We start from the raw sequence: 15,977 nt of genomic DNA, 5'->3' as shown, positions 1-15,977 counted from the left end.
GAACGGCGTCTAAAGCGTAAACGAATAGATGCCCGGCACTTGGTTGGGCCCCACTCCTTTTTTTCGATGTCGTTCGTTCGTGTTTCGGATTGACGGCATCCGAATGGTTTAAAATGAACGGCTCACAATGAGTTTGTTCACTGTTTTTTATGGGTGTCGTTTGAACGACATCCAAGGCAACACCGGCAGTGCTACCGTCAGCGCTGCCTCTGCCGTGATCATCTTTCAATTTTGTCCCTTTGAAAAAGATGGTGCAGAAGGCGACGCCTTTTTCCGTCAAAGTGCGTGATGACGAGTCTTTTTATTTTTCTTCTCATGGGCGTCGGTCGCCCTCTGCGCATGCCAATGCTTAGCATAGCCCCTGAGGCAGGGTCCTAGCGTCGGAATTTTACTTTGCCGGAATGACAACAATAGGACTGAGCCATCACGACCAGGTCTTCATGCTGGGTGTGGTTTTTTGGAGTTATAAATTAAAAAAATAAATGAGGCAGAATTATTAAGGGTTGGCCTACATGATTATTGGGTTGAAATTAAAAAAAAAAAATTTTTTTTTTAAAACACTACAAAATAAAATATTGTATTTACAAAAGATAAATAGTAATAAATGCAAGGAATCGTACGAACAGTAATAAACTTCGTCGTGTATTGTACGTTTCGTAGTTACGATTTTTTTTTCTTGCTTGTTTGTTTTCTTTTTTTTTTTTTATCATGCAAGTTCGTAATGTGCTATGGTCTTTGTGTACATGCAATGCCATCTGACAACTTTTGTCTTTTCACCTTCGAGATCAGAGACCTAGTGGCGCTGGCTAAGCCTGTTGTAGGTCGCTTTTCCCACGGTGTAAACCGGTGGCTCAAGGGATAAGCAATGACTTATCCCTTGATTTTTATCCCTTGCTCTCATTAACGCAATCTGACGACGATTGTCACAACTTCGTTTTGTTGAATAGTTGCTGCTCTCAAGGCCATTGCAAGCAAGTTGAAAAAGGATTGGGATTTTAGTGTGGACCCATGCTCTGGAAACTCGGGTTGGCTCACGCCTGATGCGGACTACGCGCATCGGAACAATGTTACATGCGATTGCTCTTTTACGAATGGAACCGTCTGCCACGTAGTAAGCATGTAAGTTTACTTGTGCTTGTGTATTTATCCAAATTTAAATTCTTTATATATATGAACTCTAGAATTATTCAACTGCATAATCACCAAACTACTCCAATACCCTTTTAGTGGTTACACTCTATCAAATTAAAATGATAAATTATCTTTTGCCACTTTTTTCCAAAATTTTGTTTGATTTTTTACTTTTTTCCTCCAAAAAAGAAGACATGATCCACTCTTAAAAGGAATAAACGGAAATTTTAAACATGCAACTATAAGGGTTGAGGGACGGCTGTTAACCAAAGCGACCAATGTGCAAACGTTAACCTCATGGACAAATTGCAGTGGTGAGGAACGGCTGTTAACGTCAGGGTGTGTTTGATCGCGTGTCCGGCGAATAAGGTGAGAACTAATTTGTAAAAAAAAACCCAAGTTTTTAATGTGCCACCACTTTAGGGATCGTTTGGTAATCCTATGCTAGTTGAACAATTCTGAAGTCAATAGAAAGTGTTTAATGTTAAATAAACTATATACACACAGACGTGCTCACACATACACACAGAGGCATGCACAACAAATATACTTGTGTTCTCTCTCTCTCTCTCTATATATATATATATTTATACATGGGTTAATCTAACATTAAACTAATTGTGTTCAATATTAGATAGATTCAACTATATTAAAATAACTAAATACTCATAAAATTGTGGCATTTTTTTAAATGCATGGCTATCTTTTTTAGCATTATAGGTCTTTAATTTGAACTTGGAGAAAATTGAAAAGTCAAACACCTTTTTAAAAAAAAGTAACTTTATGAATTTATCAAATTTACCTTTTTGACCTTAAAAAATAACCATACATTTTCAAAATGCATTACTTTTATGGGTATTTTAGTTATTCTAATATTATTGAATCTATATAATGTTAAACATAATTAGTTTAATGCATATATATATATACACACACGATTGGGTCGTCGAACTCATGTTGGACGCGCCCAGCATGTCCGATGCAATTTTTTCTTCTTCTTTTTTTTACATTTAGTGGCGGTCTCTAGGCGGAAAACCCCGTCTTTAACGGCGGTCTAGGACCGTCGCTAAAAACCTTTTAAGTGTAAAACATGCCCACGATCAGCAGTGGGCACACATCTGCTAACAGTGGATGACCTATGTCATCCACTGTTACACCCTACTCTCTCTCTCTCTCTCTCTCTCTCTCTCTCTCTCTATATATATATATATATATATATATATATATATATATATATATATATATATATATATATATGAGTGATGGTGTGCATCTACGAGTGGAATGCTGCTGCAAGTGATGGACGCTCAATGTCTTTTCCACGCAAAAAATGTTGTTCAACATCAAAATCGTGCAAAAAGACCTTTAGCGACAATTTTTGACCACTGCTAAAAGTTTGTTTTCCCATTAGGACCTTTAACGGCGGTCAAAATTGCCGCCAAAGCGTCTTTTAAAAAATGATGCGTGCGTCCCTAGGGACGTTAGTGGCAGTTTTGACCGCCGCAGTCGAAAAACGGACCTTTAGTGACGGTCGAAAACTACCGCTAAAGGTTTTTTTGTGTGATTTTGACGCTAAACAATGTCTTTTGCACGGAAAAGATAAGAAAAATATTTGTTAAGTTATATGTACAATTCCATATATAATTATATATATATTCAAGATATATGTATACATAACTATAATTAATAATGTAATTTAGGTTGCCCACTAGGGCCATTTTGGCCATTTTGTACATGTTATAAAATAGGTTTTTCTTTATTCTAATTTTATTTTTTTGTATTTTATCTCTTGGTGTAAGAGCATTCTTGTAAAATGCCTCCAAATAGATGTTGGGAGGCTTCCAACGGTCATATTTGAGTACTCCCAACGGTCACAAATATGATCGCTGGGAGCCTCCCAATGTCTATTTAGATGCTCCCTCTTGGCCTCTTCTAGTCTATAAATAAGGGTTTAAGGCCCCCTGTATTTGCAAGCTTCTTTGAAGCTCCTTAATGAATAAATTCATTATTTTTTAGTGTTGTCTCTCTTTTGATACTGTATGCACTCTTGTGCTTGTTTAAGCCTTAGTTCTTTTTGGATTGTCTCATAGTGGACTTGTGCATGTACACTTTGTGATTGCGTTTTTCATAAGCCCATAGTAGTTTTTGTGCTTTGGACCATTTGTAGTTGTGATTTGTGCCTTTTGAGTGAGGTGTGTGAAGACTCCTTGTTTCCTTACATGGTATCAAAGCCAGGTTATTCTTGAACCTTTGAAGTATGATCATCACGTGATCGTGGTACTCGTGTGGTCATGGTGATTGTGGTGCCCAAGAGGTTTTATTGTCTACATCTTTCTCTCTCTCTCTCTTATAATCTTTCAAGTTAAATAGAGCTGCATGATGTGGGCTTCGGTATGTATTTTAAAATCCTTATATATATATGACTATTTTTTAGTTCTCTGTCTTTAAAAAGGTATTTATATATTTTTGAAAATTTTGTTTAAAATATTATGGTTATTTCTTAAGCGTGCAAAATGTGTTTTCTTTAAAAATTAAATTGAAACTAGAGTTTGTGTTTTGATATTAACTCATAAGTAGCATATTGTTGAGCTCTTTATGATAAATCCTCTATTTTTTACTTTTCTACAAAAAATATATATTTTCTATGCTCTCGTGTACATTTATTAGTAAATTTGTGCACGTATTCATTCAAAGTATATATATTTTTGAAAAAAAAATTGAACACTTTTATGATTATTGATAATTTCATGCATATGTCAAGGCATCTTTGAAATCTATGTAGAGTTTTTAAAAAAACAAGTTAATGGTTTATGCATATGTTATGATCAATAAAATCAATATTTTTTATCTTTTGTTCTTCTTCTTGTACCCCTTAGTGGGTGTTTGTGAGTGAACCTTTTTGTGGTTTTTTGAGAACTCTTTTGAATGTCCATTGTTGGTGATTTAGTGTGAACCCATTTTGTGGCTTGTGAATGTTCTTTTCGTACTTTGGTGGAACTCTTTGAGTGTCCACTTTGTTGTTTTGGTAAATATCTTTTGGAGGACTTTGTTTCCTTTCATTAGTGAACATCTTTGGAGACTTTCATTTTGTTGCATATTAATTCAAAGTATATTTTGGGTATATTAATGTCTTTATAATTATTTGTGTATATTCTTGTAATATATTAAAAATTATGTTCTAAGTATGTAGTTTCTAAGGACTCTAATTACTATGATTGTATGTTTTCTATGCCTCTTCTTTTTGTTGAAAAAATAAAATTTTCATCTTGAACCTTTTATGGATGCCCCTTTGTGGGCTTTGTTGGTGTGCCCCTAATGGATACTTGTTGTGCTTGTCCACTTGGATCTTTAATGAACACTAATTTTTTTGATTAACGGTTCTTTTTATTTATAAAATATTAAATATTATAGTGGATTTTATGTGGACTTAAAGTTATTAGATTATTGGATATGCATGAATTTTAATCTATTTGAGAGTATCCATGATTGATTGTGCTTGGGTATGCTCTTGGTCTTGTGTATGGTTAGTTGAGAACCTTTGTAAGTGTTGACCCCTTTTATGTTGTATACCATTGTTATCTCATAATAGACTTATAATCTAGATTGAGCTATCTCTCTATATAGCTTGTTTATATTGGTCATACTCATTCTTCATTGTTATTGATGTAACCTTGATTGTCTTTACTTACAAGATTTATGAAAAATTATAAATTAGTATCTTGTGTGCATATGATTGCACAAATCTTTACAAGGTTTTTACTTAACTTTATTGGAATTGATTTGAAACTTGTTTTTTCAAATCGGATATTTGATATGAACTCACACCTATTTGGAAATTGAATTATGTATGTATTGCCTATTGTTGCATCTGGATTGTCCATCACAAAATTTTATATGATGCATCATTCTCTTGAACTTGTTATTTGTTTAGAGATGTTGTTGGGGTGAGTTGTGTGCACCTCGTTTTATGTCAGTTTAGATTATTAACTTGTGGTTTAGCTCTAATCATTTGTTGATTGACCATTGCTTTTATTATGGATGCTTATAACTCTATTTATCTGTGATGACAATCTATTGTTTGAAACTATAGTGTTTTGAAGGATTGTTAAAATCGATATTCTTTTTGGCGACATTACTGTGCTTCCATTACAGGTTTTCTTACCTTAAGTGACTTCTCATTTTTATGCCTGTTATTTAAGTGTCACTTTATGTAGACAAGAGACATTGATTATCAGTATGATGAGGTATGTGCACCCGTTAAAATTGATATTGTTTATAAAAAGATTTTTGATTATCAGTGTGGTGAGTTATGTGCACCTGTTGAAACTGATGTTTACTGTTTTGCAATCATTTGTTAGGTGAGTTATGTGCACTTCTTGTGGATTGTAACTGCAGGGAGCCCTGTATTTCCTGTGCATGTCACATAGATGATTGTTGCTGACATTTGTGATTAATCTCTTAATTTGTATTGTCAGGGAGCCCTGTATTGCTTGTACATAGTCACAGAGATGATTGTTGCTGACATTTGTAATTGTGCTCTTGTTCTAGTAGCTGATACATTTAAATTTTGAGGTTTGGAGGTCTAGTAAGGTGATTGCTTGTGATGATCAAACTATTGTTGAGATTTTTAAACATCATTCATTGTATTATATGAGATTTTTAAATCTCTCCACAAAAATTTCTGAATTTTTACTACTCATTTATCCTTATATGAAAATGGTTATTGAAATATTTTCATGCATTTTGCATTAAATATGCTTTAATTGCATGATTAAGGATACTTAAATTTGTTTCATGATTGGCTATCTTGTATGTTTTGCATTTATATTACTATTTGTAAAATATTATTTCATGATATTTATGGAATTTTAAATTTCTTATAATTTATTTTCTCTTGAAAAAGTTTTATTGTAATTGGTCCATAAGTGACTCTTTTATTGGCTCTAAAGTTCTAAACTATTACATTATTCATTCATATATGCATTAGTTGCTTTTAAAACATAATGTTTGATTGATCCGTGTCGGTCATATTTGTCCTATCTTAACCTTTATTGAATGATTTAAACACATTACTTCTTGTATTTTCTATTGTGTAAAAATAACTTGTTCTCACAAGAAAATCTATTTATGAGTCAAATACTCTTCTTTGTGGAAGTTTATGAGTTAAACGCCTTTTGTGAGTAATTTATTCATGGTATTAATATTACTCGACAAATCATATTTCATGTCTTGCATGCATTAATGTATTTTTTCTTGATAAATATATGTATTGATTATCCTAAAGTTAACTTTCTTATTGGCTGTTTCTTGAGTTTTTCACATCTTATGCATGACTATGAAGTTTTTCTAGTAGGTTTTACTTTCGCATTTCGAAGTATTGGGGTATTGTGCATATTTTCTAAATGTTTTCATGAATGTTTAAAGTGATTTATGATTTATGAGCATGCCTCCTTCCATAATATCAATATATTTTTTGAATAAATAATATTTTAAAATGTTCTTTCTTTTTATGATATATATGTTCTTTTGTATAGTTGGGTTATTTGGCTTGTTGATCTATTTACAGGTTTCCAAGGATTGAAGAGCCGTTTTTTAGCAAATGATTGAACAAAAATATTGAAGACTCTATCAAGGTTGTTAAATGCGATGAGGCGAAGCGAGGCGTTGAGCATGTTATGAAGCGAGGCGTAAGCCTCGAGGTGTTGAAGCGTAAGCTTCATGATCAAAATAATAAAATATATAATATTAAAGAGGACATTGATTTTTCATTTTTAATTAATAAAACTTATTTTTGATAATTGATAGATAAACTTACATTTTTAGTGAAACACTATTAAAGGCATCAAAATCATATTAAATATTAAAGTAATGTTTTAAATTTTGAGCTTATGAAGCCGAACCGTTTATCTAATCGGATCCGTTTGCAATTTTGAAATTCTCCCACTTCTGTAAAATTAATTTTTGGATAAGCACACGCAAAGACTTCACAAATTCATATTTAATATTCAGAAACTAAATGATGGAACTGATTCTGATTAAATTTAGGATTCTCATGTAAATGCAAATCAGATTCTACAATTTCTGAAATAAATAGATTGAGGCACATGAACAACACCGAAACAAGTTTGTGTTCGAAATCTGTTTCAGAAGAAAAAGATATTGGAAAGTACAATCCTATTTAATGCAGAATATGAAAAATATTTATAAACAAACATTGTGATAAATGCATCAGCAACTCGCAGGATAGTAGACACTTTCAGTGAAATAACCTTCATTAAACCGTCATGGTGCAGGCGGGTGCGCTCATTAAAACGTCGCACGTGACCCAACTACAAAAAAAAACTTCATTAAGCCACACTTTGAACTAACCTTACTCTTCAGGTATTGAGGGTGCGCCTCAGTACCTTGAGCGTGCGCCTCGCCTCTGAGGCGTATGCTTCAGGTACTGAGGCTTACGCCTCTCACAACACTGGACTCTATATACCATTCAATGGAAGGAATTAATGAAGAAACATGATGGAGACTATGAAGATTTTTAAAGACATGGGTTCTTTTGTATTTGCAAACTTACGGTTACATTACCGTAAGTTTGATAGGGGGTGTTAAGTTATATGTATAATTCCATATATATATATTCAAGATATACGTATATATAACTATAATTAATAATGTAATTTAGGTTGCCCACTAGGGGCATTTTGTACATGCTAGAAAATAGGTTTTTCTTTATTCTTCTTTTAATTTTTTGTATTTTATCTCTTGGTGTAAGGGCATTCTTGTAAAATGCCTCCATATAGTCATTGGGAGTACTCCCAATAGTCTATTTGGAGTCTCCCTCTTAGCCTCTTCTTGTCTATAAATAAGGGCTTAAGGCCCCTTGTATTTGCAAGCTTCTTTGAAGCTCCTTAATGAATAAATTCATTATTTTTAAGTGTTGTCTCTCTTTTGATATTATATGCACTCTTGTGCTTGTGTAAGCCTTAGTGCTTTTTGGATTGTCCTATAGTGGACTTGTGCATGTGCACTTTGTGATTGCGTTCTTCATAAGCCCTTAATGGGTGTGATTTGTGCCGAGTGAGGTGTGTGAAGACTCCTTGTTTCCTTACAATATTTGCTACTAATGAGCTAGAAATCATAGGTGCAAGTTGTATTGACTCAATCTAACCACATAGATGTGTTCAACATGGTTTGTTTGCTAAGAATCAAGCCTTGGATCGTGCTTTTCTGATGTAAAAATGTGAAATTTTGGCACATTGTGGACCGTTGATTTTTGGACCCCTTTAAAACCTAATTACTTGTCATAATCACATGATTGAAAACAACTTTCCTATTAAACAAACCATGTAGATCACATCCGTAACATTTGATGTACAAAAAATCAGAATTTTTTGAAGAAAAATGTGAATTTTACTCATTAGTTTCTTACCTTCATTAGTAGCCAATATTTACCCATATATATATATGTTGCTACTATTGAAGGTAACATACTATTTATGTGAATTAGCATTTTTTCTGTTTCTTTGATTTTCTTTTTTATAAATTAGATCTTGTAGATTTGGTCTGCAAATTTGTTTAGTAGAAAACAGGTTTTGGATCATGTGTTCACAACATGCAAGCTGGCCTTTTAATGTCTTCAAAATCAATGGCCCATAATTAACCAAAATTTTATGAAAAAAATCATATGTTTATATCGGAAAAACATGAACCATGGTGTGATCCCTATCAAACAAAACTATGTTGTGCGCATCTACGTGGTCAGATTGAACTGATGCAGCTTGTGCCTAAGATTTCCAGCTTGATAGTTCTGTACCATCAATAGCAAATGTTTACAGAAACACACACCGAGGCTACATTTGGATGTACTGTACTCTTTAACCGAAACTCAGATGTGAGCTTCATATACTCAATTTTGAACTCACGGATGCATTCAGTGTGGTTCATTTATTAAGAATCATACTTTGGGTTGAGTTCTTTCTATGTAAATAAATAGTTTTCTTAATTGTAAAATTTTGACAAAATTGTGTACCATTGATTTTTGAAGTTTTTAAAAACCTGCTTATCCAATACAATGGGACATATCCAAAGCCTGTTGTTGACTAAACAGACCATGTGGATGATATCCATAAGGTTTGCTCCCCAGATTATCATGAAAAAGTGAAAAACAGGTGGTTTCTACTAGTAAGTACAACAGACTCTAATTTAGCCAATGTTGTCCTCCCCCCCCCCCCCCCATATATATATATATATATATATATATATAGTAGAGAGTAGCTGCCTACAACAATCCACGCCTTCCGCTGCCTATGGGGCCTTTGAAGGGTTCTTTTCCATGTTTTTCTTAGAATATGACCGTACAGATGTGTTCCACATGTTTGATTTTATGGGAATGGACTCTTGCATCATTCAATTCCAACACACAGGTAGGTTTTTATAAGGTTTGAAAATCAACGGTGTAAATTTTTTATAAATATCATAAATATTCAAGGCTTAAATCATGTTTCTTATCGAAAAAACACTATCCAAGTGTCGTTTCCTAGTCAATCGACTATGCCAAATGCATCTGCATGGTCAGATTTGGGAAAAACAACTCGGAAACCCCCCTTCGCTCACGACAGGCTGCCGTAGGCAGCTACTCCCTTCTCTCTCTATATATATATATGTTTGTTAGTATGTATGTACAATACATCAGTAGTTGTCATACTTATTCTTTCCTGTGTGGTGTTAATCAAATATATTATATTGTTTTGTATGATCCAGCGAACTGAAGAGCCAAAATCTAACAGGAGTGCTTCCAGAGGAGTTGAACAAGCTAAACTTCCTAAACAAATTGTAAGCAATTCTTGAATTTTGATAGGATAGTATTTTTTATAATGTGTAGGTTTCATCACTATGATAGCTACTCCAAGCAAGAAGATAGATGTGAAAGAAATGTTTCTGCTGAAAAAAATGTGTTTTTTGTAGGGCAGTTAATTAACGGGATCCAGTGGACCTGTATCTGGACGTAAACTGCATACTGTTAGTGATTTGAAGGCATATCCTCTAGGATGGATCTACTTTAGATAAAAATAGGTCCAGATCCTGAAGCTTTTGGATATCGATATGAAAAATTGTAGTATATTGTCTCTTATTGGCTAAATTTGACGATCAGGATCAGATACCAAAAAACTTATGCTTGATTTTTGACCTAGATCCACATCTAAATTCTATTTGCAACCCAAATCCATGTCCGGCTGGTTAAACAACTAGTGCTCACAATCTCATCCAAATCCTCAAATGTTCTCTACTTGGATCCCATTTATCCGATTCATATCTGTGAAATGTAGACCAATCATGCCATATGTATTGAACTCAGTGTCTGCATGTCTGGCTAATATTGATGTTTTATCTTACAGTGACCTAGCACTTAATTATGTTAATGGAACCATTCCAGCAAGTTGGGCGTCCTTGCCATTGCTTATTTTGTAAGTTCAAGTCACAATTAATGCCTTCTGTACTTATTCTAAATCATTTATACATAATTATATAGGATCCTGTACACTATTTTGAAGTGTACATTTTCTGTATTTGTTTTATCTTTATGATAACTGCAAATCTGGCCATACTATTTTTCTGTAGTTTTGTTATTTGAATTGAGTCCCAATATAAGCTCCTTATATTTTTTTTGATATTTACACAGAGAAACCACCCTCAGGATCAGAGACCTAGCCACACTGGCTTTGCCTGCTGTACTTACGGTCGTTGTCCTGGCAGCTTAAAACTCTGTGGGCTTACCCTTGCCCCTTGGGAGTCACCACGCTTCGGCTTGCGCAAGGGGTGACGCCCATAGGATTTAAACCTAAACCACCTGCCTAGCGGCCTAGGTCCCATCCCACTACGCCAAACCTCAATATAAGTTCCTTATATGAAAGATATTATCTGTGTTATTCACCTTAAAAGATGGATCTATTATTTGGTGTCAAGTAACTGTATAAACAACCTGATATGAAGACAGAACAATGCCATGAAGTGGCACGGAATCCAAGATGCAAGAAAATAAAATAAAACTAAATCCTATTGGACAAATGAAATCCAAATGCCATAACAAAATGCATTTGGATACAAGCAACAAACAACTCATAAACAAGAGTAGGAACTAAGAATTAAAAAAAAATATTTTTATTAATAAAAAATATACAAAGATTACATGTAGGCCTCATTACAAACACAATCATACACACACCTAAACTACCCATCACTCTCTCACTTTACAATATATAAGATAAGAAGAGGGAGAAAGAGGAGGGACTAGCCCAACGGCTAGTTGGGAGAGGTCCAATGGCTAGATTGGTCAACATATTTTAACCAACAAAAAAAAAATAACAAAATAGTCATTTGAATAATGACTAAGAAATAAAATAAAATTCCTATTCTACTCCTAATGGTATACATTAATTATACTCAATCTATACAATACCTAGCTAATGTCCAAACACTCAATAGGTATACCAAAGATATACCTAGAATACAAAAGGAAATTCAAAAGATATACAAAGACAAAAGATATACCAAGTACACTTAGGTATACTTTGGTATGTAAATACATACCCAACAATACATATATCTTAACAAACAGTTCTTCATGGATTTAGTAATTTACATGTGGTCATGGTTGACTCTTTATCATAACTAATAACATCATGCATATACTCCTTTCTATATCTATTATTTGCATTTATATGCTACTGAGGAGCAATGTCACGAAAATATCGGTATTAGGATTTTTTTTGTTGAAGGAAAAATCATGCAATAAATAAAAAAAAGGAAATCTCAAGAAAATTTTGGCATAGATAAATTTCAAAAATATTGAAAAATAATGTAAAAATATGAAAATATAAAAAATACTGGAAACTAAAAGTTGATAACATTAGGATTTTTTTGAAAATAGTTGATATTTTCAAATAGTGTACTTTTGCATTTTACTGGTTTTTTAGAATATCGCAGTAAGAACATGATATTTTTAAAATATCACCCATATCTGTATGGCATTACTATACTTGGTCCCAAAAAGGAGGTATGGGTGGCAGTCATACAGCCAACTCATGTTGCCTTGATTAATTGTGTCAGAGATCGAGCACAATGTTGTTGTGCATGACAACTGTAAACTATAGATCATTCTTGTTACTTGAGATTTTTTACATTGCTGATCTCATCAGTTCACCGATTATAGGTCCCTTATGGGGAATCGCATATCTGGACAGATCCCAAAGGAGCTTGGAAATCTCACCACCCTTGAAGAGCTGTAAGTTTCAAATTGGCTTGTTGGTTGCTGCCTTAAATAATACCGAGTTTCTTTTGTACAGAGGGGCTTATTAAAATTAGTTCCAGGGATGCCCACATAGACTAAGCTGTCTTTTCATTAGTAAATACAACAGCCTTCTAATCTACATGCTACTGTAATATCCTCTATGATCTTTTGACTCTTGTATCTCAATGTCAACCTACTGCACATGAAGGAGCAACATTGAGTGTTCAAATGATTTGACTCAATGTCAACCTAGTGCACTCATCTCTTTGGTATCGTTGCTATAATTCATTTGCAATCTTATTATAACCAAGTGGTGTAGGGCTAATAATTAGGTTGATTTCTGAAGGAGAATTCTGCTGCTACTGTCTAGATCATCCAAATTGTATCATACTAGTTACTGAAAGCACCGTAATAGTGGAAAACATGGTTTAAGTAAAGCACACTTGAGAAGATGAAGCTAGAAGTTTCTCACATGCAAAAACAATTGGAAATGAAAGATTTTTTAATGGGAAGCATGATTATCCAATTTTGATAATCATGGTTCTCATGTCCCATCAATGGGAATCATAATTTTGTTTTTTTCATATTTTTACAATACATAGATCATATGTTTTGATTAGTTAAAGAAAAAATCATTCACTTCTAATTTGATTCTTTTTCCACTTTGGGTTTAATTCTGATTTTGCTTCTAATCATGTTCCATTTTTTTCTCAGTTCTTGCTTCTTAGACAATGTAGAGTGTCTTCCTCCTTCCACTTCCTGTATCACTTTTGAGTTCTATTTTTTAGTTTAGCAACTTTGGATACCATTAATTTGATCCGAGGTCTGCATAGTTACATTTATCTTATATTGTATTTTATTCTGTTAGGTTTATCTTATAATGTATTTTCTTCTCTGCATTCAGTTTGCTTATTTATTAACTGTAAGGAAAGAATTGGAGAACTGTTTGTGGATTTTCCTTGTAGGAGGATAATGCTATTGCAATTGAATGGAGCATCCCTATTCGACAACCCATATAATCAACCCCCCATCCCTTCATATAAGTTGAAAACTTAAAAAAAGCAAGATAGAAATGCTGTTTTCATGTTCTATTATAACCACCTGTGACTCAATACTGAACTAGTGGATGTTAAGAATTATTCCTTTTTCAGAAGATATTTGGAATACTAATTTCAATAAATGAATGTTATATATGCATGATCTCCATTGTTTATTCCATGGGAAAATGCAGGGTCTTTGATGGAAACAAGCTTGAAGGGATTCTTCCCCCGGAACTTGGAAATTTATCCAGATTGAAGAGATTGTATGTTTTATTAATCACTTTCACTTGCTACATGAATTTTAACAATTAAGAGTTTCATTCCACGAGTATTCAACCTGGAGTCATGTCAAGAATCCTCCATGCAGGAGATGAAAGATAGGTTCCCCTTTTGTTTGTAATTCATTTTGTTGATGAGTAGTGACTTAAAACTGTGAAAAGAATTCCACTGCTATGTCTCGTATCCTAGGTTGCTTGTAATGCACGATGTTAAATATGGTTTAATCAACTGGTCATGCATTGCACAGGATTATGTTCAATTATCTATAGATAGTTATACCTGTCTTTGTGCTGCTCATGCAGGTCCCTGAATTCAAATAAGTTTACAGGAGAGTTGCCATCAACATTTGCTAAATTCACTAACATGACTGACTTGTAAGTGAACTACACCTAGATAAATAACCATGTTCCCTGCATATTGTTGCATCTTTAATGGATACTTGATTTCTGATCTTCAAAATTAATGGTGGTGGCATAATCTTTGGTGTGACTACCATATTTTCTCTAGGGGCTTCCACACTCAAATCTGAAAATAAGTGGTGGATGAAACACAATCCACTAAAGATCTAGTGATATGCATATTATTGCATCATTTGAACAATTTGTTTTTGCATCATTGAACAATTTAGTCTTATAGATTTTTGTATGTGCAGCCGGATCAGCGGAAGCAATGTCACTGGGAAGATTCCTGCTTTCATTGGAAACTGGACTCAGCTTCAAACCTTGTAGGCACATATTTTCCTTTATACGAATCAGTTGCATTGAGTTGGTCTTATACTTCAACCAAGTTGAATAATAGGACCTTTATGCCTGACTCGTACCAATTTGGAAATTTCCAATTAGAATATTGCAGGCTTCCAACTTAGTCTTGTCATCTGAGGTTTCTTATTTTCTTCATAAACACATCTTATTTGCCTTTTCCAACTTATACAGGATGATTATAGGCACATCCATTGAAGGGCCTATGCCTTCGAGCATATCTGCTTTGGAGAATATGACTGACCTGTAAGTGCAGCTTTCCTGGTATTTTTCCAAATGTTTCTGTCAAATTTTGACTAATTGGTGGCAACATGGGGTTCAGAATATTCTTGTGTCATGCCAGTGCCAGTCCCAGTCCCAGTCCACGTATTTCATGGATGTCCTCTCAAATTCTTAAGGTTTTGAGTGGGACTTGGTGTGGTTGAGGTGACAATTCTTTCACAGACTCACCAAGTCTGTCTGGGTTGCCAAGTCCGAGTACCTTAGCAAGCATGGTCTAGTTGCCTGAGCTGATTAAAACATCTGGAATGCATGTTATCTTGAACTACTGGTTCCTTCATGATTTTCAGGAGAATTAGTGACTTAAATGGTCCAGGTTCGACTTTCCCACCACTGCAAAATATGAAAAACTTGATAACATTGTGAGTTTCCACCATCACTTCTTGTTGCATGACTGATTTGTTGTGTAATTCTCATTAATCATGTAAAATTGATGTATTTTTGCAGGATACTGAGAAATTGCTCAATTTCAGGTGAAATTCCACCATACATTTGGAGCATGACCAATCTAAAAATGTTGTGAGTTTAGTATTCCTAGATACAAAAGTTCCTGCCTGTCTGTAAACAAGATTAATTGTCATCTCTGGCACTTCATTAGTAAACTTCTGTGATAAGATTAGATTCTAGCTATGCATGTGGATCCCTGTAATAAGAAATGGAAATGTGATAATGACATTTGGATTTAGTAATAACGTATCAAGTACTTCGTCACACCAATTGTAGAATTGCCTTTATTGGTTTGGATAAACTGCCATTACCATGAAAATGTCATATTTACATGTAAAGCATGATCTTCCTGCAATCTAGCCAAAGTAGTCAATTTTCGGCTTTGTTACATTCCTTTTGCAGTGATCTTTCATTCAACAACTTGACAGGCCAAGTCCCACCATCTGTTTCTGGTCTTGCACGTCTAGAAGATATGTAAGTTGAGTGGCTTTATGTTATAAGTCATTGAAACTAGTTTCATGCCTTTACTTTTGTTGTGGTGCTATTATTTTCTCTTCAACATGCTGTAGACACAATTCATTATTCCTGATGCAGGTTCCTCAGTAACAACAAATTGACTGGAACAATACCTGATTGGATCTATACTAGCAATAGGAACTTGTATGTGCTCTGGCTTAAGTTTCTTTTAACATAAATTTTTAACTGCTGTTTGCTTGAGTGATATCTTAATTACGCATTAACTTTGTATTTATCAGCACA

General features: G+C 34.0%; 1 protein-coding gene across 4 annotated transcripts in view; it reads left to right on the top strand.

Moving 5' to 3' along the window:
• Nucleotides 1-15,977, top strand: part of LOC149836541 (putative LRR receptor-like serine/threonine-protein kinase At1g07650) — a 31,238-nt gene that overhangs the window by 1,097 nt on the left and 14,164 nt on the right. For 2 of the 4 annotated variants that reach the window (XR_016431805.1, XM_090005416.1), the window contains exons 2-13: nt 948-1,119; nt 9,889-9,960; nt 10,524-10,592; nt 12,338-12,409; nt 13,647-13,718; nt 14,037-14,108; nt 14,387-14,458; nt 14,667-14,738; nt 15,062-15,133; nt 15,219-15,290; nt 15,621-15,692; nt 15,813-15,878. Coding sequence is in view for 3 of the 4 variants with exons in the window: in XM_090005416.1 (XP_089861542.1) it covers nt 948-1,119; nt 9,889-9,960; nt 10,524-10,592; nt 12,338-12,409; nt 13,647-13,718; nt 14,037-14,108; nt 14,387-14,458; nt 14,667-14,738; nt 15,062-15,133; nt 15,219-15,290; nt 15,621-15,692; nt 15,813-15,878 (955 nt within the window). In the remaining variant the exon portion in view is untranslated. The remainder of the gene's footprint in view (nt 1-947; nt 1,120-9,888; nt 9,961-10,523; nt 10,593-12,337; nt 12,410-13,646; nt 13,719-14,036; nt 14,109-14,386; nt 14,459-14,666; nt 14,739-15,061; nt 15,134-15,218; nt 15,291-15,620; nt 15,693-15,812; nt 15,879-15,977) is intronic. The other 2 variants (XM_090005417.1, XM_090005418.1) reach the window with 2 other exon arrangements.

The sequence above is a fragment of the Nuphar pumila genome, chromosome 5, assembly GCF_984573655.1.
Source record: "Nuphar pumila chromosome 5, dmNupPumi1.hap1.1, whole genome shotgun sequence".
In the NCBI taxonomy this organism is placed as follows: domain Eukaryota; kingdom Viridiplantae; phylum Streptophyta; class Magnoliopsida; order Nymphaeales; family Nymphaeaceae; genus Nuphar; species Nuphar pumila.
This window is presented reverse-complemented; position numbering and strand designations above follow the sequence as displayed.